Source organism: Capricornis sumatraensis, chromosome 9 (assembly GCF_032405125.1).
Source record: "Capricornis sumatraensis isolate serow.1 chromosome 9, serow.2, whole genome shotgun sequence".
Lineage (NCBI taxonomy): Eukaryota > Metazoa > Chordata > Mammalia > Artiodactyla > Bovidae > Capricornis > Capricornis sumatraensis.
The window spans coordinates 52,595,625-52,621,104 of NC_091077.1; the positions used below are offsets into that span (position 1 = coordinate 52,595,625).

At 38.6% G+C, this 25,480-nt stretch overlaps 1 protein-coding gene across 3 annotated transcripts in view; it reads left to right on the top strand.

The window, feature by feature from the left end:
• The first annotated feature begins 1,916 nt into the window (after positions 1–1,916).
• The window catches only part of RNF14 (ring finger protein 14), a 34,304-nt gene continuing 10,740 nt past the window's right edge, over positions 1,917–25,480 (top strand). Inside the window, exons 1-9 of one of the 3 annotated variants that reach the window (XR_011145372.1) lie at positions 1,917–1,968; positions 4,430–4,605; positions 6,862–7,031; positions 8,055–8,206; positions 11,003–11,530; positions 12,842–13,070; positions 16,874–17,046; positions 17,984–18,114; positions 19,685–19,777. Coding sequence is in view for 2 of the 3 variants with exons in the window: in XM_068979613.1 (XP_068835714.1) it covers positions 6,878–7,031; positions 8,055–8,206; positions 11,003–11,530; positions 12,842–13,070; positions 16,874–17,046; positions 17,984–18,114; positions 19,685–19,742 (1,425 nt within the window). In the remaining variant the exon portion in view is untranslated. Of the gene's footprint in view, positions 1,969–4,429; positions 4,606–6,861; positions 7,032–8,054; positions 8,207–11,002; positions 11,531–12,841; positions 13,071–16,873; positions 17,047–17,983; positions 18,115–19,684; positions 21,062–25,480 lie in introns of those variants that run through there. The other 2 variants (XM_068979613.1, XM_068979614.1) reach the window with 2 other exon arrangements.

The following is a 25,480-nucleotide window of genomic DNA, read 5'->3' on the forward strand; positions in this document are numbered from 1 at the left end:
GTATTATGTACTATATTCACCACGGTTTCCATAACATCCCAATGACCTATTTATTTTATAATTAAAAGTTTGTGTCTTCACCCACTTGCCCACCTCTTGCTTCTGACAACCACCAAACAGTTCTCTGTATCATGAGATTAAAAAAATTTTTTTCTTTTTATTACAGTGGTTCTAGTGAGTGTGAAGTGGCTTCTAATTGTGGTTTTGTATTTCCCTGATGACTATTTCCCATCACTTCATGGGAAATAGATGGGGAAACAGTGGAAACAGTGGCTGATTTTATTTTTGGGGGCTCCAAAATTACTGCAGATGGTAATTGCAGCCACGAAATTAAAAGATGCTTACTCCTTGAAAGAAAAGTTATGACCAACCTAGATAGCATATTCAAAAGCAGAGACATTACTTTGCCGACTAAGGTCTGTCTAGTCAAGGCTATGGTTTTTCTTGTGGTCATGTATGGATGTGCAAGTTGGACTGTGAAGAAAGCTGAGCGCCGAAGAATTGATGCTTTTGAACTGTGGTGTTGGAGAAGACTCTTGAGAGTCCCTTGGACTGCGAGGAGATCCAACCAGTCCATTCTGAAGGAGATCAGCCCTGGGATTTCTTTGGAAGGAATGATATAAAGCTGAAGCTCCAGTACTTTGGCCACCCATGCAAAGAGCTGACTCATTGGAAAAGACCCTGATGCCGGGAGGGATTGGGGGCAGGAGAAGGGGACGACAGAGGATGAGATGGCTGGATGGCATCACTGACTCGATGGAAGTGAGTCTGAGTGAACTCCGAGAGTTGGTGATGGACAGGGAGGCCTGGCGTGCTGCTATTCATGGGGTTGCAAAGAGTCGGACACGACTGAGTGACTGAACTGAAACTAAACTGATGACTAATGACGAGCCTTTTTTCACATGCTTACTAAACATTTGTATAGCTTCTTTGGAGAAATGTCTATTCACATCCTTTGCCCATTTTTAAATTGAGTTATTGGTCTTTCTGTTGTTGAGTTGTAGTTCTTTATATGTTCTGGCTTTTAAACCTTTATCAGACATATGATTTTCAAATTTGTTCCCCTATTCTGTGGGTTGTCTTTTCTTGATAATGTCCTTTGAAGCACAGAAGTTTTTAATTTTGATGAATCTAATTTATTTTTCTTTTATTTCTTGTGCTTTTGTTCCTAAGAACCTATTGCATAATCCAAGTTCATGATTTAATCCAACATTTTCTTCTAAGAGATTTTTTAGTTTTATTGCTTATGTTTAGGTCTTTGCTATATTTTGAGTTAATTTTTGCATATGGCATGAGGTAGTAGGGGACATGTAATTTTAATTCCCACTCAGCCTATACGCTTTGGTAAATTCTTGAACCTTTCTCAATTTCCTCACTTGTAAAGCAGGAATAACAAATAGTAAGGTTATAATGAAGTGAACATTTACATAAAATCATGAGTACAGGACTTGAAGCATCCCTATGCTTAATAAACACTGTAGTTATTACAGTTACAATATGACCAATGAGAGAATGCCTTCATAGTGGAGGTGCCAGAAAGATAGGTAGCATTTCTGAGACCGGGATCCCGGGAGGTAGAAGAGGCTTGCCTTCTCTACTTGGGGGACCAGGTCTACCCCAGGTAGTTCCCTGCCTCGTGATTTACCTCTAGTGATTGGTAAAAATTCTAATTCCGAGGCACATTCCCAGCAGGGGCCCCAGAATCTGCATTTGTGTCAACGTTTCCACAGGCATACTGAAGTCTTACGTCTGGTGGGCAGCGGTACGGTGACGGTGGTCGCGGCTGCAGCGCCGGTTTGACCTGCGGGGGGCGGCCGAGGGGCCGGGGCGGTCACGGCGTCTGCGCACAGCCCTTCTCTCGCCGAGGCCTCTCAGCCAGATCCGCCCGGCTCAGCTGACAGCTCCGAAGACGGAAGAGGCGGTCCGCCGGTTGAGCTGGGCGTCTCCAGGAGGGGGCAGCGAGTGGAGGTGAGGGGACCCGGAGCTAGGTTGGAGGGCGGAACTTTCGAGCCCGGCGCGGTGGGGCAGCCGGAAGGTACGGTGGGAACTGCGCTCCAGGCGCGCGAGGCAGAGAAGGGCGGCCGGGCCCGGACAGCTTGCTTAGCAGGCTTCAACTCCCCGGACCCGGGACCCGGCCCGGCTAAGGTCCCCGGGGTGCCCAGAGGAGGAAGGGGAAGTTCCAGGCCCTGCCCCTTCGGGACCCCTGGGCGGGCTCACACGCGCGCAGCGTCCTCCGTTTCCAAGCGCTGGGGCAGGTAGCGGGGCTCGGGCCTGCCCCCCCAGCTGTAGGTGAGTCGCGCAAACAACGACTCCATACGCCCCGCAGTGAGCCGTGGAGACACGGCAGCGGCATGCTGACCCCCCGGTCCCCCGCCCACGGGTAAAACGTTCACGGTGTGGCCTGGGAGAATGAGTAGGATTTTCCCAGGCTCGAGGGAAACCCGGCGGAGGAGGGGCTTCCCTCACTCTTAGAGCGGTTTCCGGTTTGCCTAAAAGTAATATTAAACTTGAATTCTCTCGTCTTGTGACACCGGGGTTTATTCTTGTTCCTGTGTTAACAGCTGCAGAAACAAGGTGGGCTGAATCCCGTTTTATTTTTATATTAGCTCTGTGACCTGGAGCCAGCGTGGACTTAAAATGTCCTTTTTCTGTGTATAGTGGAAATAGGAGTAGGACTCTCTTCATGGGGTTGTGGGAATCTAACGGGTTAGTGCATTTAAAGGGCTTACCACAATGCCTGACACGTGGTAAGAGTTCACTCTTTTTGCTGTTATTGTGACGACCAACCCAACGTGCTTCTGGTGGGATGTGGCAGTGCAGTCCCTGAATCTTGATTCTAGTCCCCCGTTGCAGCAACCACATCTCACCCCAGTTCAGTTCTCACTTTTTCCAGTGTCTAACCTAAAGCACTGCTAGATTCTGAGAGCAATATACATAGAGGCAAAACACTTGATCCTTGCCCTTAAGGAACTGATTTAGTCTGGGAGGAGAGGAAGCGCAAGTTCAGAGGAAAAACTAATGCAAGGTGGGGTGTGACAATGTCATAGGAAAGTTACAATAAAAAGTTTTCCGAGTTTTTAAAGGAAGACATGCTAATTGGAAGTTTTATATGGAATAGGGGTTTTGGAGGTGAGTCTTAAAGACTGAATGAATAGAATCAAAGAAATTCATGTCAGCAATTTTAATTAAGGGACTGGGACCCATGGCAGCTTCAGAAGCTGGGGTCTGGTGAGTTGGGTCATAAGGAGCTGCCAATGGGAAACAGCTTGGAGTAGAGTTTCTTAATCCTGGCTGCACATTAGAATAACATGGCGAACTTGGATGGCCCACGTCTGATTGAATTGCTCTGGGGTGTAGCCTGGGTATAAATTCATTTCACCTCATTTATATAGGACTTCCCTGGTGGTTCAGACAGTTAAGCGTCTGTCTACAATGTGGGAGACCCGGGTTCGATCCCTGGGTCGGGAAGATCCTCTGGAGAAGGAAATGGCAATCCACTCCAGTACTATTGCCTGGAAAATCCCATGGACAGAGGAGCCTGGTAGGCTACAGCCCATGGGGTCGCAAAGAGTCAGACACGACTGAGTGATTTTACCTTACCTCATTTATATGTTTGAACAGGAAGAAACAAAAAGCTTAATTACATTATCACCATGTTCTACAGGTGGTAAAAAGCATTTACAGTTATGTACGGTGATGTGAAAAGACTTAAATATCATACATAATACATAGTAGTACTACTCGATAAATGTAAATTGATCTTAAATTTCATTGTTAACTTATTTGGGAGTCACACATCTGAAAATATGGTTTTAAAATTATTGTTTTATATATTTTGCATATTTTAAGGTATTCATAGCATTCTCCAGAACCCGTCTATGGACCAGTCTCCCTTTCTCCTTTATTCCCTGTTCAGGAAGCCTGGTAGTGCATTTAGAATAGGACTTAAATGTTTGCATGTGAGCACTTTTATTATTTTGTTTTTAAATACCCTGCTGTCTTCCTTAAATTAACCTAATGTTGAGTGTCCCTCTCAGGATTAATTCGTTAGTGGACAAAAGGACAAACTGGAGGGGTAGGAAATGAAGGAATAGAAGAGGTGAAAGAGGAAAGGAAAAAGAAAAACAAGAAAACCGCAGGAAGTGGTTTGTTATGGGGACATGTTGTGCTGTCATCTATGACTTTGGTGTTCTCAGCTCCTCCCAGGGCTGAAGGCAGGCAGATAAGAAGGGCACTCTGATTATTGGGAACATGCAAATATCCTTTGAACCACATGGCTCAGTTAGGCTGACCTAGGTGATCAATATGCAGCTGTAGATTAGGATTGACTGTGTGTTAGAATGTGCTTGATTTAAGTGGTGGTTGTGGAAATTCAGAATTTAAATTTGGAGAGGATGCTAACACCATCTTTTGTATTTTTTTTCTGCAGATGGCAGGGTTTCTCTAGTATATCTAGTATGAGTTCTACATCTTGGCCTTTTATCCACCTTCAGCAGTCTCATCTCCATCATCTTAAGAATAAATGAGATTTGCATGAGTTCCAAACTTGGGGCTGAAGTACAAACTCCAGTGCTGATATCCTTTTCTTCTAGTTGTTATTAACAGGTACTAACTGACCTTAAATAGAATATATCACTGTGTCTTAGGTAGGGACACAGCTTAAGCAGAACCATTATCATCTGCTAGAAAACGTACTTTTTGAAAATGGAATCATTTTAAATGAATTTGAGTTTTGTAGTGTCACTTTTTTATAACATGAAAAACCACGTCCTAACTTTTCCTTGTGCATTCCAATTTAGAAAATATTTCAGCCAAGAGGGAGCATATTTGCAAATACAGTTACAGTCTAGTATTTTAATCGATAGAATGGTAATTTTTGGTGGTTGTTTTATTTTCACAGATTCTCACACATATTTTTTTGCATGTTTGAATTATCTGACAGTGTGGTGTATCTTTCAGTTGCTGTAATTAAAAAACATTTGTACAGTTTAATTATAGCATATTTTCACTGTTGGTGTTAACCTAAAATAATGATAAATCTTAAAATTGATTTGATATTATTTCAAAAATTTAATGTTATTTTGCTGCTTCCACAGTTATCTGTCTGACATGTTATCATCCTTTTAACAGTCTCTAGAGTGGGGTGTTCTCAAGTAGGAGCAATTTTCTTCCCCCTCCCCAGTGGCAGGGGTGGTGGTGGATATTTGGTTATGTCTGGAGATGTTTGTGATCGTCACAACTCTTGAGGAAAAGGGATGCTGTTGGCATCTAGCAGGTTGAAGCCAGACATGCAGATTCACGTCCTCTAATGCACAGGACAGCCTCCCACGACAGTTGTCTGTTCCAAAACATCAGTAGCACTGAGGCTGAGAAAACCTGCTGTAGAGATTCCTGTGGATTTAAAAAATTCATTTATTTTTAAGAAGTATATTAAATATACTTTGACTGCTTTTGTGAGCAAGGCACTTTCCTAAGTTTAGAGAGCAAGTCAAAGTACTTTGTGAATTGTCCTTGAAAAATTTTTTTATTGTGCTTTCTTTTTTCAGTTCAGTTCAGTCGCTCAGTCATGTCCGACTCTTTGTGACCCCATGAATCGCAGCACGCCAGGCCTCCCTGTCCATCACCAACTCCCGGAGTTCATTCAAACTCATGTCTATCGAGTCGGTGATGCCATCCAGCCATCTCATTCTCTGTTGTCCCCTTCTCCTCCTGCCCCCAATCCCTCCCAGCATCAGGGTCTTTTCCAATGAGTCAACTCTTCGCATGAGGTGGCCAAAGTATTGGAGTTTCAGCTTTAGCAGCAGTCCTTCCAATGAACACCCAGGACTAATCTCCTTTAGAATGGACTGATTGGATCTCCTTGTAGTCCAAGGGACTCTCAAGAGTCTTCTCCAACACCACAGTTCAAAAGCATCAATTCTTCGGCGCTCAGCTTTCTTCACAGTCCAACTCGCACATCCATACCTGATCACTGGAAAAACCATAGCCTTGACTAGACGGACCTTTGTTGGCAAAGTAATGTCTCTGCTTTTGAATATGCTGTCTAGGTTGGTCATAACGTTTCTTCCAAGGAGCAAGCATCTTTTAATTTCATGGCTGCAATCACCATCTGCAGTGATTTTGAAGCCCAAAAAATAAAGTCAGCCACTGTTTCCACTGTTTCCCATCTATTTCCCATGAACTGATGGGACCAGATGCCATGATCTTCGTTTTCTGAATGTTGAGCTTTAAGCCAACTTTTTCACTCCTCTTTCACTTTCATCAAGAGGCTTTTTAGTTCCTCTTCACTGTCTGCCGTAAGGGTGGCGTCATCTGTATATCTGAGGTGATTGATATTTCTCCAGGAAATCTTGATTCCAGCTTGTGCTTGTTCCAGCCCAGCGTTTCTCATGATGTAGTCTGCATAGAAGTTAAATAAGCAGGGTGACAATATACAGCCTTGACGTACTCCTTTTCCTATTTGGAACCAGTCTTTTGTTCCATGTCCATTTCTAACTGTTGCTTCCTGACCTGCATACAGATTTCTCAAGAGGCAGGTCAGGTGGTCTGGTATTCCCATCTCTTTCAGAATTTTCCACAGTTTATTGTGATCCACACATATACCTAACTGAAAAAGTCAGCAATTATAAGAACCACAGCTGTCCTTTTTGAAAAAGGCTGTTACTGGGATGATCTACTGGGATATTAGATATGCCTGTCACTTTTAGTTAGATAGAAAAGTGAGAATATTGATTAATTCTTTGCAGTTGTTTTTGAGGAACTTTCTTTTGGGGGGAGTGGGTTTGTTGGGGGGAGGGCCATTAGACTTTTCCAGACTCTGTGCCTTTTCTGTTCTTAACTGACTTGAATGATTATCTTCAGCTCCTCAGAAAATTAAATGTCGTCAGAAGACCGAGAAGCTCAGGAGGATGAATTGCTGGCCCTGGCAAGTATTTATGATGGAGATGAATTTAGAAAAGCAGAGTCTGTCCAAGGTGGAGAAACCAGGATCCATTTGGACTTACCACAAAATTTCAAGATATTTGTGAGCGGTCAGTTAATATTCTCTTAAACAGATTTTTTCTAGATAAAGGTTATTCTCAATTTCTTAGTGTACCCTAAGTTATTTATCATCTTGTGTTTATAGGCATTAGTGATAGATGGTAGTATTACAGATTTAATGCCTGTTTCTGTTTTAATTGAAAATAAAGGGTGAACAATTTTCAATTTAATTCTGCCTTTTTGATCACAAATATTACCCTGCATATTTCATGCTTCCTAATCATCTAACTAGCAGTTCATCAGCCGTGAGTCACTGGCTGTTAAATAGGGGTAATAAAATAGAAAATGAAATAATATATGTGAAAACACTTGGAAAGATTTGGTTGTTGTTAATACTATTTGGTTTCTAGAATCTTTTTAACCACCATAAACACATGACACTACTACTCTGTGACCTTTTGCTTCAGAAAAAAATTAAAAACTAGTACTTTTGATACTGTATTCACAGAAGACATTATGAACACTTTCTCAATATGTTTCTAGTGTAACAGCCTTAAGTAGAGAAAGTAAGTGTGATAACTGGAAATGAAACTTTGATTGTGAAGGTGTTATGTGTTGTAGCTTGCTCTCAGCCTGAGATCATTGCATTGGCATAAATCCTCCCAACTCTGATTCATTGGAGTTGGCACATTGTCTAAGTAGGTCATGGCCTTTTGATAGAAATAATGTCTTTTTCTCTAGGTTGTGTCTTTAATCATCTACTGTAAAAAACAACAAAAGAAAACATTGTGTATTACTTGCTCACTGGTGTTAGGAATTATAGTCAGAAGTGTAGCAAGAATAAGTTGTGTATCTTCATTTTAAATTTCATGATGCTTAGTAGATTTTTTAAAGGGGTTATAAGATTTTTTTAAGGTGGTGGCTCCAAAGTAAAATTAAGAACAGAAAGTGCTTTGAGGGAGGGTTTTTATCCCCTCAACTAAAGCATTACGTTTTTCTTGAGCACTGCTCAGCAGTAATGGACACTCAAGTGTTGACCAGCTGATCCTTTCTAATCTTTGTTTTTGGTTCAGGCAATTCAAATGAGTGTCTCCAGAATAGTGGCTTTGAATACACCATTTGCTTTCTGCCTCCACTTGTGCTGCACTTTGAACTGCCACCAGATTATCCATCCTCCTCCCCACCTTCATTCACACTTAGTGGCAAATGGCTGTCACCAACTCAGGTTAGACCCGAAACTTAATTTCTATCCATTTTTAGAAACTTAAAAAATCATCTTTAATTGAAGACTACCTTGATGATCTTGAATTTAGTGCATGAAGAACAAATGGGTTTGATGTTATAATTGTTTCCCCTTCATGAATTGTAATATTAATAAGTTGAAAATGTTTGGTGTTTTAGAAAGGAATGGCAATAATTAGAATGATTAATCATTTTGAATTGCAGTAGGAGTAATTTTTAATCAAGTATATTGTTTCTATCCTTTTCTTGGTATTTTCCCATTTAATCTATATTGTAATGGAGACTACAGGTCCTCCTCATTTTCCTCAGATGTTGCTATTGCTTTTTATTTTTTTTAATCCATTCCTTAAATGAAAGATTTAACTGTAATTAGGACTAAAATTGAGCTAATGTACTTATAATAAACGTTCCTTAAGAACACATAAGAGCGCTTTTGTATGTAGAAGTCTGTATATTAGCAACAGTTGTTGACTGCGCTCACATAATGTGAATGCACACAGAAATGCATATGATTCCTGTAGATATCTCATTAAGGCTTGAGATCTGATATTACGAGCTTTCATTTCCTCTGTGTCGTGTATCCTTTTCTACTAACAATGTCATCTCTTGATTGAGACATAAATATGGCTTGAAGCTGATATAATGTATTCTGGAATAGATAATGGATCAATAGCAGTTACTTTTCTAGAAGTCATGATGAAGATTGATAGGCTGATGTATTGAGACAAAAGCTGTCAGAGTTACTTGACCTCAAGGAACAGCTTGTCAGTTTTTCTTTATTGGTCATGTAATTCTCATTCCCACCACTGTTCATTCATCACCAGGCGGATCCTTAGATGAGAGTGCATTTGTAAAATTGAACTTCGAGTTTAAAAACAAAGTTAAAATTTTTAAAAAGAATAATACATGCAGAATAAAAAGGAGTTTCACCTTGCGTTTTAACATCTTTGTCAGAGGTAACACATGCAAGACAGTGGATTATTTACATTTAGATCACTGAGAGTTGACTAAATTATCTAGACATTTATAGTCCCATTTCTCCAGAGAGCTCTTGATACTTTATCTTCATGCATGTATACATATGTACAGTATGCAGATTCCAACCAAATAGCATCTACTTAATGCTGGCTTTTAAGGGAGAAGAGAGTTGCTCATTATTTTATGTTACATAGTTAAAATTACAGTAGGACTCTCTGTCAAGTAAATTTTTGTCCATATAATTGACATTTTAATCTATCTCTTATGCTCCTTCTTCCTTCAATTCTTGTTTGTTACTGGGCCCTGATTCCTTGGCTTTATGAATTGCTCCTGTTAATAATGAAGTTTACTCATGGACCTGTTCCTCAGTGAATTTGATTGATAGATAGAAGTGGGTTTAGTTTTCTAGTGTTTTCCTTATTTCTTTTCCAGTATATAACACACAGTGTCTTTCATGCTCTTCTCTTTCTGCCTCCCTCGTTCCTCACATGTATGTACATCTCAGATACCTCTTTTGAGAAGGGACTAGAGAAGAAAAGAGGATGGAGGAGGGTGACTCCTTCCTTGGATTTGGTGACTCAAACATGCAGAGCTTTCCTTTTAGTATTTATTACATTTTAAAGATTTCATCCGGTTCCTTATTGATCATGAAAGCACATTTATGCAAATGTGTAAAAGCATTTGTTGTCCAGTCTTGAACAGTCAGTGTTTAATTTTGTGCCTGTATAGAGTTTAGTGAATAGCACTACGCAGTGTAAGGAAGAGAATGTGGTTCTTTTTCACTTCAAATGTCAAATTTACAAAATTTATTTGCATCTGGAAGGCTTATTCTTTGATGTTTACCTAAAAAGAAAATCTGCTTATGAACCCGAGGTCTACTTAAAAATCTTCTTATATTTGCCTTTCAAATTGAACAGACCAGTTTTAAAGGAGGAAAAGTCAAAATAGTTTAAAGTTTGATTGCTTAACTTAGGAAAAATGTGAGCTTTGCCCATGGGAGTCAAATCATGTTAAGGGCTTGTAATCATGTCCAGGTTCAATATCAGTCTGCTTTCCTTTATTTACCAGGATCTGGTGTAATCTCAGATTGCTTAGTTAAAATCAGCTTATAAATTGGAATAACAAGGACTATGAGATTAGATTCTGTTAGTGATTTTTTTCACATAAGTTGACTTCTTGATACAGTTGAAAGAATTAATTTTAAAGCTTGGATGGTATTTTTAAATTGTTTTTTGCTAATCTTTATTGTAGGGTACCAACAGGGCTAGTACTCCAAAGGAATAGAAATAGTTCATTTTAAAACTAGATCTCTGGGGAGGGAGGTGGGAGGGGGGTTCAGGTTTGGGAACTCATGTAAGAATTAAAGATTTCAAAATTTAAAAAATAAATAAATAAATAAAATAAAAAAAAAAAAACTAGATCTCTTCTCCTACATGAGATAGATAGCAATACTAAAGTAAAGAAAAATAAAGAACAGAAAAAGTCCTCCATTTCAGTAGCCCATATGTAAACCTTGTTCTACATCTGGTAGACTCTTAACTGTTTCTCTTGTTTTATGGAACTTTTTTTAGCTTCTGACCTTGTGTCTATGGCTCATGTTGCTGAATAGTTTAAGAAGTACTTTGATAAGAACACTGATGCTATTATGCAGCACAGTTTATCACAGAAGTGAAAAGAATACTTTCTACTTCCTAACAGGAAGTAGAAAGGTCTAAATTAAAAAGATTTCAAGGGAAATTAGGAGTTGACAGCATCATCATCTTTCCAAACTCACCAACATCCTCATGTGTTTTTCCCCTAGCTATCTGCTCTCTGCAAGCACTTAGACAACCTGTGGGAAGAACATCGTGGCAGCGTGGTCCTGTTTGCCTGGATGCAGTTTCTTAAGGAAGAGACCTTAGCATACCTGAATATTGTCTCTCCTTTTGAACTCACGATGGGTTCTCAGAAAAAGGTTCAGAGAAGGATGGCTCAAGCTTCTTCCAACACAGAGCTAGATTTTGGAGGAGCCACTGGATCTGACATAGACCAAGAGGAAGTTGTGGATGAGAGAGCCATGCAGGACGTGGAATCATTGTCGAGTCTGATCCAGGAAATCTTGGACTTTGATCAAGCTCAGCAGATAAAATGCTTTAATAGTAAATTGTTCCTGTGCAATATCTGTTTCTGTGAGAAACTGGGTAGTGAGTGCATGTACTTCTTGGAGTGCAGGCATGTGTACTGCAAAGCCTGTCTCAAGGACTACTTTGAAATCCAGATCAGAGATGGCCAAGTTCAATGCCTCAACTGCCCAGAACCCAAGTGCCCTTCAGTGGCCACTCCTGGTCAGGTAACTCTTCACTCTGCTGACAGCTGCTCCCTAATTCTCTCACAACTCTCCAAAGGGAGGCATTCTCTCAGGAACTTCTTGATAGGGCTCATCAGGACAGTCTGAGGCCTTGGAGCCAGCCCACCAGTTTTATTGTGTCCATGATCTTTATTTAAACAAATGTAAATGCTCCCTTTGCTGGCTTTGGTGTCCCTTGGCAAGGATGAGCATTAAAAAAATAATTCTGGTGATTTACTCTATATTATCTGCTAGAAGGGGGAACTACTACCCAGTCTGTGTGAGGTTGGGATCTGGAGGGGTTATCCCTTGGGATGATTAACCAAATGTTTACAGACTTTAAAGATAGCCTGCTTGGTTGTTTCTTCTTTTTTTTTTTTTTTAAATCAGCTCCTTTGAGGCATAAATGTACTCATGTAAAGTGTACATTTTGCTTAGTTTTGACAAATGGGTAGACCCATGTAACCACTGTCTCCGTCAAGATATAGACTGCCCATACTAGCTCAGTTGGTAAAGAATCTGCTTGCAAAGCAGGAGACCCTGGTTTGATTCTTGGGTCACAAAGATCTGCTGGAGAAGGATAGGCTACCCACTCCTGTATTCTTGGGCTTCCCTTGTGGTTCAGCTGGTAAAGAATTCACCTGCAATACGAGAGACCTGGGTTTGATCCCTGGGTTGGGAAGACCCCTGGAGAAGGGAAAGGCTACCCACTCCAGTGTTCTGGCCTGGAGAATACCATGGATTGTACAGTCCATGGGGTCGCAAAGACTCAGACATGACTGAGCCACTTTCACTCACTCATTCACTCATACTTGGTTTGATTTTGAAGTGAGATAGAGGGTTTTATTTTCTTTTTTTTTAATCTAACTTTATTTATTTTAATTGGAGGCTAATTACTTTACAATATTGTATTGGTTTTGCCATACATTGACATGAATCCTCCACGGGTGTACATGTGTTCCTCATCCTGAACCCCCCACCCACTCCCTCCCCATCCCATCCCTCTGGGTCATCCCAGTGCACCAGCCCCAAGCACTCTGTATCATGCATCGAACCTGGACTGGCTATTTGTTTCACATATGATAATATACATGTTTCAATGTCATTCTCCCAAATCATATCACCCTCGCCCTCTCCCACAGAGTCCAAAAGACTGTTCTGTACATCTGTGTCTCTTTTGCTGTCTCGCATACGGGGTTATCGTTATTATTTTCTGTTCATCTGGTTTTTATGCTTGCTTCCTAAAGATCTCCCTTAGGATCAGAACTGGTTGGGAAATCATCAAACTTAACGATGTTTCACATTTCCCTCCAGGTCAAAGAGCTAGTGGAAGCAGAGTTGTTTGCCCGTTATGACCGCCTTCTCCTCCAGTCCACCTTGGACCTGATGGCCGATGTGGTGTACTGCCCCCGCCCATCCTGCCAGCTGCCTGTGATGCAGGAGCCTGGCTGTACCATGGGCATCTGCTCCAGCTGCAATTTTGCCTTCTGTACCCTGTGCAGACTGACCTACCACGGGGTCTCTCCATGTAAGGTGACAGCAGGTAGGTTGTAACTGTGTGAACTCAGTCTCCCAGCCCTCCCCCACCCCCTAGAAAAGAGACTTATCACTTCAATTCTTCATTTGGAAGAATTGTGTTCTTCTTTGTTGGTTCAACAGATATTTTTATGTCAGTTACTGCCTACATTCTGGGAATATAGCAGTGACCAAATGCCCTCATGGAACTTACATTCTAATGGGGGAGACAGGCAAACCCAATAAATAAGAATATTAGATAGTGGTAAATGCTGAAGAGGAAAAAAAAAAGGAAAGCTATGAAGTGTTCTGAAGGGGAAGACGTTTGGGATTTTATTTAGAAAAACCCAGCGGAGGCAAAGTGGTTTGAGTAGACTTGAAGGAAGTAAGGAAACAAACCATGCAGATATCAAAGGGGAGCATTCCATGGAAGGAATGACAGGGTAATTTCTGTCAATGAATATGGAATAATGTAGATGCTGGCAAATACAGAGCAACTGAGCTATCACTGTTGTTTCCATGATGCACACGTTTGATCAAGTGCTTTCTCAGTGAGCCCAGGAGGGCTCAGAATCTTCCTCAACCCAGTGCTTTAGAAAGCCACCGTCTATTGAGGTAGGCACAGGAAGTGAAACCTGTTAGCCATTTCTGGTTTAGATAAGGATTGAGAAATCATGCCCTTGACATCAATTGGACTAGACTTTGGTGACTTAGTGTTTCTCAAACTAACAGGGCTGATGATAATAGCTACTTCATAAGGTTATTGTAAGTTTGAAATGACCTATTGTAGTGCTGCTCAGAGTTGTTATAGTTGTTATACTGGTCAGTGACAGGGTAAATACAGAAATTGAGAGTCAGGGTTTAAAACTTTTATAGCAATTTCATTATTGCTGGCCACTGACTAAATTTTATGTCAGTCAAACACAAAAATTTAGGCTTATATTTTTTGTCTTTTTATGCATTTTTATAATAATTCATTTGATTATATTTTGCAAAAGTATTGGTCCTTGACAGAGTGGGAGGAAAAAACTGGTTCTTCACTGAAGTTTGAGAATGGGCATTTTGCATGTGAAATGCAAAATGGTAACTATTTTTTAAAAATTTGTGTATTATTTATTATTAAAGTATAATTAATGTATAATTTGTGCTAATTTTTTCTGTATAACAATGTGATTCATTACAGTACAGAATATATGTACATTCTTTTTTATATTTATATTTTTTTCCATGATGATTTATCACAGGATGTTGGACATAGTTCCCTGTGCTATACAGTAGGACCCTGTTTCTCCATTCATATATAACAGTTTGCATAACCCCAACCTCCCCAATCCATTCCACTCCTGGTTTCCTTGGCAACTACCAGTCTGTTCTCTATGTCTACAAGTCTGTTCTTGTTTTGTAGATAGGGTCATTTGTGTCATATTTTGGATTCCACATATAAGTGGTATCATATGGTACTTGTCTTTTTCGTTATGACTTTACTAGTGGGATAATCTCTAGCTGCATCGATGTTACTGCAGATGGCTTTGTTTCATTATTTGTTACGGCTGTGTAGTATTCCTTCGTATGTACGTACCACATCTTCCTTACTCATCTGTTGATGGACATTTAGGTAGTTTCCATGTCTTGGGTATTATGAATAGTGCTGCTGTGAATATAGGAGTGCAGCTATATTTTAGAATTATAGTTTTATGTGGATATTTACCCAGGAGTAGGATTCCTGGATCGTTTGGTAATTCTATTTTTCGTTTTCTAAGGAACATCCAAAGTGTCTTCCATAGTGGCTGCACCTTTTACAGTCCCATCAACAGTGTAGGAGGATTCCCTTTTCTCCACACCCTCTCCAGCATTTGTTATTTGTAGATTTTTTAATGATGGCCATTTTCACCAATGTGAGGTGGAACCTCATTGTAGTTTTGATTTGTAGTTCTCTAATAATTAGTCGTATTGCACATCTTTTCTGTACCTCTTGGGCCATCTGTTTGTCTTCTTTAGAGAAATATCTATTTATTAATAGTTATTTTGCCCATTTTTCCATTGAGTTGTTTGTTTTTGTTGTTGAACTGTTTTGTTGTATGAACTGTTTGTATATTTTGGAAATTAAGCCCATGTCAGTTGCATCATTTGCAAATACTTTCTTCCAAACCATCTCTTTTTATTGATGGTTTCCTCTGCTGAACAAAAGCTTGTAAGTTTGATTAGGTCCCATTTGTTTATTTTTGCTTTTATTTCTATTACCTTGGTCAGAAAATGTTTTGCCTCTGTTCTCTTCTGAAAGTTTTATGGTGTTATGTGTTAGATTTAAGTCTTCAAACTACAAAATGGTAACTATTAATGCCAGTATTGCTATAGTTACTGATTGTTAGCAGAGTGTCATCTCCAAGAAAGGACCCTGACAGGAGAATGAGTAAATGGAGTATTTCCAGTCACCTGTGGCAGAGTCTTGTAGAGGTTATTGGCAAATGGGATGGAGAACTCACCAGAGTATAATATAAGCCTTTACTTGAGACTTTGGTATCCTTATCATTGAGAGGCTGAAGTACCTTCCAGGTATTTCACAATGTTTGGGGAAGAAATCAAAGATAGACTTGGGGGCTGCAGCAAAATTGGGAATCTCTTTCTTATTCTCTATATGTTAGATATTACCATAAAAAATATATGATACACTAATAATTTTATTATTTTGAGAACATTAGAGCAGCAACCTCTGTCCTTAAGATGTCTTGGAATACAAAAATGCTTTGAACTAGTAGAGGAAATACAAATGACAGGATTTAAAAATACATGTCTGCTGCATCTCAGTAGAAGTGTTAAAGTCATGGGAATGAACAATACAGAGAAAGGATACATAGGTGAAGGAAAAGTGCAGTTATAATTCTGCTCCAGAAGTTGTCTACTTCTAAATAGTATGAGGAAGGTAAAATAATAAAAGAGCCAGAACATTGTTGAGAGAGGTCTTTAATTAATTGTGTTGAAAAGGTAAGGTAATAGAATTGTGAGCAAAAGCCTTTGTTGACAAATAAAGCCCTTTGGAAATAGCTGCCCATTCCATTTGAGTTAAGTGATAAAGCAGTAGAAACCAGATTGATGAGTATTAAGCAGAAAAGTTGGTAGAAAGGACTTTTCCTTTACCTGTTGGTGGTAAATTTTATTCACTGGCTTTTTTCTTATATATGCAGAATTGAACTGTTGGTCTTTGTCCTTAAATCAAAGGTGCTTTTGTTTAGTTTGGCAGGTCTTGTTATTAAATGGTGAATGATGCTGACTTAGTAGAAAATCAGCGTCTGTTTCAACCTTTGTGTCATTTGATAAGTCAGCCTTTAAACTGTACTACTAGTTGTACTAGTTGCACAAAAATATCAACATTAATAAGTTAAAATCAAAGAGAAAAGGTAAGCTATTATTCTGTCACATTTAAGAAGTCCAGCTTTTCTACTTGGAGAATTCCTGTCTGTTCTTTGTCTTTCATGCATGTGTAATTTTTACCTAGTTACAACCTAAATATTCTTTTTGCTGGCTTCTGTAATGAGTATTTAATTGAATTGTAGCCATCCTAATTATAAGTTTTAATAACTAAACATTATGTCATTAAGTGGTTCCACACACAATTATTCCCTTGGACATTTAATTTGTTTGCCATTGTTATATGTGTTATATGCGTCTCTTTGCATATAATTTTACTTTGGATTAATTCCTTATGCTAAAATCCCAAGAATAACATTATTAAATAATAATATTATTGAATAGTCAAAGGTTATGATGATTTTTAATGATTTTTAATGAGCTTTACAAGTTGTATAAAAGTTAATTTTCCATTTCACCTTCTAGAGAAATTAATGGACTTACGAAATGAGTACCTGCAAGCAGATGAGGCCAATAAAAGATTTTTGGAACAGAGGTATGGTAAGAGGGTGATTCAGAAGGCACTGGAAGAGATGGAAAGTAAGGAGTGGCTAGAAAAGAACTCAAAGAGCTGCCCGTGTTGTGGAACTCCCATTGAGGTAAAAGTCTGGGGACAGACTTGGAGGCCTGCCTACTTGCCAAGCATGTTATGATTTCCTCAAGAAGCCTTTTAATTTTGAACTAATTAAGAAAACATATTTTGGTATTTATTAAACCTTCTTGGAAGATTCAAATTTGCTACTAATTATTGTTATTGATATTAAATATATTAGACTTCCCTTTTCAGAGTGCTCTCATACAGTGATGGTTTTTCTCACCTTGTATCTGCCTCAAAATTTAATGAGTTATGAGGAGGCCATGCTAGGACTACAGTCAACTCAACTCATGTATGTTATTTTTTTAAAAAAAACAGGCTGACTTCTCAAAACTATTTATCCTGGAATTTAACACATCTTTTTAACAAGTTCCTGCTTACGAAATACAGATATAAGTCAAAATAGATAGATAAATCTATTGTTTCTTGACAAAACCTTAATATATTTTAAAATCAAAATATATGTCTTTGCATTTGATTCTGTTTTTCCAGTCCATTATATCTGAGCTAACCTGGATGATGATGCCTCAGTTACTTCATTAAGGAAACTAGCCTTCTATTTAACCACTTTGACATGTCTCAGCTCTGATAGAATGGGAGACTTGGGTACCAAATGTTTACTAAGATTTAGGTAAAAAGTTTAAATCCCACATATTAAAGCCAAACATTTTCATAATCAATCTAACTACATAATTCACCTATACATGTTTGGTTTGTATTTACTGTTTATCAGAAGAGATTTTGCTTAGTATCGAAGTATTTCCTATATTTCACTTGTAATGCCAAAGAGTTTAGGCATTAATATCAGTGTGTGTTAGCCTGTGTTTCTCAACCCTGCATTAGAAAAGGGAGACGATAAGGAAAATGTTGCACCGAATCATTTTGTCAAGTGCATTTCTCTTTTGCTTTTACAGCCTTGATATTTTTCTCTTTCCCACCAGAAATTAGATGGATGTAACAAGATGACATGTACTGGCTGTATGCAGTATTTCTGCTGGATTTGCATGGGTTCTCTTTCTAGAGCAAACCCTTATAAACATTTCACTGATCCTGCTTCCCCGTGTTTTAACCGGTATGTATTCCCAGAACTCCTACTTTCAGCAGTTTTTTGGTACTTGATTTGCAGACCACAAGCCCAGGAAGTTTTAGCTCTGTTTATTCAGAGAATTTTCTTATATTTTTAAATATTTTCTTTTATATATTTTTCATATTTTTCTTTCATATATTTTGTCATATATGCATTTTCTTGAAAATGAGTTTTATGATGAAAATGTACTATCTGAAGATTTTCTTTAATTTATTATCCTCCTCAACTTTTTTAGTGAAAAATTTCAAACATATGGAAGAGTTGAAAGGATAGGACTATGATATCTTTCACCAAAATGAACAATTGATAATATTTACCGTATTTGTTTTCTAAATTTATTGCTTAACTACTTGGCCATAAGTTGGAGATATGATGCATCGTCTCTATATACTTCTACACATCTTTCCTAAGATAAGGAAAGTTTTGTACATAACAGTAATACCTCAAAAAATTTAACAATGGCGTACTGTCATCTAATAAAATATTTAAGACTTATCAACTATTCCCAAAAATATCTTTTAAAGCTGTTTTATTATACCAGGATCTAATCAAGTTTAATTATTTTATTTGATTCTGTTTCATAATGGAGAAAAGTATTACCCACCTTTTGTTTGTCTGTATTGAGCGGAACGTTGACCTTTTGAAGAGTCCAGGCTGTTGTCCTATATAACCTTACCTGCTGGAGTTCTGTTTCTCCATGGTGCCTTTTAGTTTGTTTCTCTTTCCTCTGTATTTTCTGTAAAGTGGAAGTTAGCTGTAGAATGCAGTTTGATTAGATTTAGAGTAACATTTTTGACAGGAATACTTAACAAGAGGTGGTGTACTTCATGTTGTATCACGTCAGATCCATAATGTCAGGCTGTCTCACTATTAGCATGATGTTCAGTTCTATCATTTGTTCCGTTGTAAAGGTAAGGTTTTTCTTCTGTTGTCAGTGAGTGATCTGTGGGATGACTCCTTGGCACAATGTGAATATCCTATTCTCCACCAGCTTCAGTTTCAATATCAGTTGATAATCTTTGTTAATAGACATCTGTGGGGTACCTACAGTCAGTTCTTGACATTATGAAACTATGAGTTGAAGAAACCAGCTCTGCCTATGAACCACTGGAAATAAAAGTGTTGAAAATACAAATTTTAAGTAACAGAAGAGGAGGAAAAGAAATTGGCAACTGTAAAACATTCTACTAGTGGAGAGTACAAGCACGGTGAAGATGGAAAGGATGGAGTGATTAGTATGTAGTAAAGTTACAGTGTTTTGAAGGAGTGCAGCTTCTTGACTGCCTGAATTTTTCAGTCTTGACTTATTCTACATATTATACACATTAGTGTCAGTTTTTGTGATACCTGTCTCCCATTATTGTTTCTCCTTGGCCCTTGAGAGTTGTCTGGATCCTTAAAAAAGGGTTGTTATTTCAGCCCTTCCCAGTAGAATAATTAAAGGAAAGGAAAAGATATTATCAGAATAGTGCAGAACATATATTTGTAAAAAGGAAAGAAATTATATTCAGTTTCTATCAGGTATATTAAAATGTACCTTGTTTTATGCTTCCAGGTTGTTCCATGCTGTGGATGTTAATGGAGATATTTGGGAAGATGAGATTGAAGACTAGTTAACTTCTACTGCTCAAGATATGGAAGTGGAATGGTTTGCCCTAATCTTTTGTCAAGTATACAGAGTAACTTTGCAGGATATTTAGGGTGCCGTTGATTTAGTCTTCCTATGTAGAAGATATGGAAGAACAAGGTTTTATTTTCATGTGGTACTACTGATTAAGGCACATGTATACATTTTTTCATTGCAGCATAATTGAGGAAGTATTAAGCCAAAGGTTCAGAAAATGAAAACTAGAAAAGATTAAATATTACAATGTGCCCAAAGCTTTGAATAGTTAAAATTAAATATTTATTTTCTTCTCCAAGCTTTAGGGAAAGAGAGAGGGGTCAAGAGTTAAAGACCTTTTTGTCTCTGAGAAGCATCCCTCTAAGACATTCTGTGGGAGCTGTCTCAGTAGTACTCCTTAAAACTTGGGGTAGGTAGAAGCCTTACTAAAATTGTGCCGAGAGCCTGATCTTATTTACTCTGTATTACGTTCTTTCCAACCTGATTTCTGCTAATTTTATTTGGAGGAAGCCCCTTACTCTCTAACTGATTAGATGGCCCCGTGTCATTTTGGTCTGCTGCTTTTCAGAATAGAAATTTACAGATAATTTAAAAAATATTTTTTAGTACGTAAACACTGTAGGTCACCTAATATATTTATCAGTGGTCTATAGTCCACTGGTTTTGAGCCAAGTCAAGAATTTATTGCTAGTGGCTTAGAAGAATTTCAGCCCTTTTAAACTTTCATGCTGCTTCTAGGCAGTAGAGCCTAGATTCAGAACGACTTGCCTTTGCTACCTTTTGTTCTACATTCTCTCCAGTCGACCCTTGCCCTACCTTTCATTGGTAAGGACAATTTTAATATTAGCTCCAACAGCTCATATTTTTATTTCCCCTGCTGGGATAGGAGAAAGCCTAATATATTCCCAAGCTGAACTTTAATTATCTGCGTTTTGAACACTGCACCACCATAGTTCCAGCGCTAAGTTTCTGAATTCTTTTTAAAAGGGCTTCTCTAATGTGCTATGGAAATTTGTTTTCCTAGCCTCTCTCTTTTTTTTTTTTTTTTGGCATCAGCACTGTTTCAGGGGATGATTTTGGCTTGATACCTAGATCCCTGTTCTTGGGTTTTGTTGGCTTTTTGAAAAATTGTCTTTCCTTATGGTTTGGTGAGTGGGTTGGTAGCAAAATAAGATTTTTGGTAAAAAGGATAGAAGAATTCAGCTAAAGCTGTGAACATGTTCTTTTTTCCTACCTTGTCATTGAAAATTGGGGAATTGCTTTTAACCATTTTATATGTGTGTATCCAAAGAGCATGGACTGTTTCTGGATTGTCAATGAGGATGCTAAATCTTAAAAATAAAAATTATTTAAAAATTGTCTTATAATTAGAGCAGAGTTGCTGCTATCTGTTCTGTCACCAAGGCAATGATCACATTTAAAAACTATGTGGTGTATAACACATATTCTTAAAGTGAGCAGAAGAAAGTCATGGAACAGTGTCTCCTCTTTTACCTAAGCTTGTGACTGAACTTAGATTTGGGGGCCCATATTTTGTTTAATCTACATGGATTCAGCACATTTTATATAAGAGCTAAAGTTAACTTAAAAAATAAGTTGAAGATAAGAAATGGAAATGAAAACAACTAATTATATAGAGTACATACTTGAGAATAGTGGCTCTTCTCAATGACTGGGTAAGAGTTCATTTCATACCTTTCACTGGTAGCCTCTCAGAAGCTCTTAGGTTCATGGGCTAATTGATGTTGCTAGGGGTTATTTGGGTCTGTTGTACATTATGTTAATGATGTATTGAAAGTAGGAAAGACTCTTAGTTTCGTGAAAGAAATGACAGGATTTTTCTCTATGATTCTAAAAAAACACAACAGGTCCTTAGCTTCAAAGACTTGTTTGTTCAACTGAGTGTTTTTTCTTTAGGTACAAGATCTTCACCCTTTAATTTTCACAAAGACAGTAGGACTTATAAAGTCTTATTTTCATTTATTTACTTACTTATAATTTGCCAATCTGACAGGGCAAAATGGCACACAATTAAAAATTTTTTGCATACACATTGACTACTAATGAGTATAATTTTTGGAAATTTTCATTCTATGAATTGTTAAGTTCCTTTGAATTTAAAAAAATCTTTTATTGGAATATAGTTGATTTACAATATTGTGTTTTAGGATGAAGGCCTTTTTTACAATTGGGCTGAGATTTGCCATAAATTGACATGGACCTTATGAGTCCTTTTGATGAGAATGAGAGAGCAGAGGAGGATCCCTTTGAAGACTGCTAAAGCAAGTTTGAAGAGGGTGCATCCCTTGATTTTGTAGAAAAGGTTTGGATCTAGAACTGATGAAACAACCTGCTAAATAACTTTTTAAGTCAATATAAAGCTTTTGTGACTTTTAAAGCGTGGGATTGAATCAACTTAAGGGCCTGCTTTTGTCACTTGAGGTAAATCTTGTCTCATTCATTTTTTCTAAAGTAAACGTTTCGTTTTACAGTAGTTTTAGATTTTCAGAAAAATTGCAAAGATAGTACAGAGTTCCCATCTACTCTACACCCATTTCCTTACTCTTTTTTTTTTTTAATGTGGACCATTTTTAAAGTCTTTATTGAATTTGTTACAATATTCTGTTTTATGTTTTGGTTTTTTGGCCTCAGAGCATGTGGAATTTTAGCTTCCCAACCAGGGATTGAACTTGCAAACCCTGCACTGGAAGGTGAAATATTTCCTTATTCTTAACATCTTATATTACTATGATACATTTGTCACAGTTACTGAACAGTGTTATTAACTAGACTCTATGCTTCTAATTTCCTTAGGTTTTTTTTTCCCCTGGAGACTTTTATCTGTTCCAGGATCCCATTCAGGATACCACATATTACTTTTAGTCATCATGTCTCCTTAGGCTTCTCTTGGCTATCACATTTTTATTAGTAATATTACATAAACATTGTATCTTGATGCACCTGTATTGGTCAGAAGCCAAAAATTTTTTCAGAAGACTGATTACCTGTTGCAGGTAGGCTCAGAAAATCAGTAAAATTATTGATTGAGGTCTTTTTCTTTTTTTTTCTGAGGACACTGGCTATCTCTGGAGTTTTAGGCTGTATGCCTGTTATGGTCAGTTTTCTGCTCAGCTTCATGAGGAAATCATTAAACACTGGACAAGTTAATCAGACTTGTGGGTCATCTGGACTCACAGAGGGGCTCTGCACTAGTGTGAGAAGATGAGCCCTGCCACCTCAGCTAAATACTGAATTCAATGAGTGAGCATCTAGGGGCTGCCCCCCTTCCTGTTGAGATGGGTAAGAGAGAAAACAGTTGGCAGCCATATTCCCAGACCTATAGTATTGTCAGCAAGGTCATTTTTTAGTAGAAGAGGATTCTCTTTTTTTTTTTTTCAATTTCTTTTTGGTTCTCATTTACATTAGAAATTCATTAATATATTTACTTTTTATTTTTAAGAGAAAATTAATCAGATCTGATAATCATAAAGCCCTTCGTGTGGTTGCCTGATTTAGAAGGGAATTTCAAAATTTTGCCTGGAATTTTGGAGAGCCTGCTGCTGCTACTGCTGCTAAGTCGCTTCAGTTGTGTCCAATTCTGTGCGACCCCATAGATGGCAGCCCACCAGGCTCCCCTGTCCCTGAGATTCTCCAGGCAAGAACACTGGAGTGGGTTGCCATTTTCTTCTCCAATGCATGAAAGTGAAAAGTGAAAGTGAAGTTGCTCAGTCGTGTCTGACTCTTAGTGACCCCATGGACTGCAGTCCACCAGGCTCCTCCGTCCATGGGATTTGCCAGGCAAGAGGACTGGAGTGGGTTGCCATTGCCTTCTCCATATTAATCTTTAAAGTAAGTCATAAGCATCACCAGCAGGTGGCAATAGTTCCCATGGTATAAATGCAATAACTGGTTATGACAGGAGTAGTATTTTGTTGTAGAAACACATCCCAGATGTATTTCTGAGATTTTAATTTTTCTCATTATGTTTCATTACAGTTTGTTATACATTTTGTTAGGTAGAATAACATCTGATGATACCAGCAAGGCAAGAACAGCAGTATTACTAAAGACTATACGGCCACTTAAAACTGTACTTGAACCATAGTTGACCTCCAATTGTGATGTGACATTAAAGTGTCACCCCTGATAGTAGTGCTTGCCTGAAACCACTGAAGTGAAGAAATTAAGTTATATCTGAGTAAGCAAAACCAAGGAATTTTAATCTGTGGTGCCATCTCATATTGATGAGAGTAGCTAAGTAGTGTGTTCCCTGAACTTTGGCTCATTAAAAGTAAACATTGGCCTGCAGGCCAGGTTGAGAGGTTGTGGTCAGAAAGCTGTTTATAATATCAACTTTGAGCACCTATAGTCTAGTGTCTGCATAATTACTCAAGTAGCCTGAAGATTTACCACTCCAAATAGTACTGTATATCTCTGAGCCAGAGGATGCTTTGAAGAGTATCGTGCACATTGAAAACTTAGTGAGATTCTGATGCCGAAGTACAAAGTCAGCATAGTTATTTCTTTTCCTTGACTCTTTTTTATTTTCTTCATTGAATCAACAAACTAATATTAATATAACCTGCTGCTGCTGCTGCGGCTGCTAAGTCGCTTCAGTCGTTTCCGACTGTGCTACCCCATAGATGGCAGCCCACCAGGCTCCCCCGTCCCTGGGATTCTCCAGGCAAGAACACTGGAGTGGGTTGCCATTTCCTTCTCCAATGCATGAAAGTGAAAAGTGAAAGTGAAGTCGCTCAGTCGTGCTCAACTCTTAGTGACCCTATGGACTGAAGCCCACCAGGCTCCTTTGTCCATGGGATTTTCCAGGCTAGAGTACTAGAGTGGGGTGCCATTGCCTTCTCTGTAATATAACCTAAATGCATATAAATTTAAGAGATGATTGTGTGTCTTAATTTCAATCCCATTCCAATACAAACTTGTTGTGTTTCCTAGTATTCGTTCACTCATTTAATGAATATTTATTAACACCTCACAATAGGCCTTACTATTTTTTCTAGCAACTGAGAATGTTGCCTTGATTAAAGCAGGTATAAATCTCCCTGCCCTTGTAAAACTTAAATTCTGGTGGAAGGAAACAGACACTAAGCAAATTACATGATTTATCAGAAGATAAGCACCATGGAGAAAAGTTGGAAGAAGGAATAGGGGAGGCTATTAAGGGAGGCTGAGTGATGTTGGAATTTTAAAGAGCGGACAGGAGTTCATCAGCATACCCCTTGAAAAAAGGCTTGGCAGTGTGGAAGTGAACCTTGTGGACAATGTGAGAAGAGAGTCCAGGCAAAGAGAATAGCAGGAACAAAGGCCCTTGGGATAGGAGCGTGTTAGAGGACTCCGAGAATGGCATGGTAGCCAAGCACAACTTGGGCAGATTGAGAAAGGGAGAGTATTAAGAGGTGGGATGGGAGTAGGTGGTGCTGCAGACTGCTTGGGCCTTGGGTGAACTTTGGCTTCTACTCTGAGATGGAAGCCCTTGGAGGACTTTGAAGTGTGTTAGTGTCTGGTGTTGAGGGAACAGGGTGAGCAAGGGCAGAAACAGATTAATTAGGAAACGACTGCAGTAACTCAGGTGAGAAGTGCAGGTGCCTTGGACCAGTGTACCAGCACTTGGAATCTTGACAGATGTTCAGATTCTGTACTTCCTTGAAGGTAAAACTAACAGGATTTGCTGCTAGATTGGACATACAATGTGAGAAGATGAGACAGCAG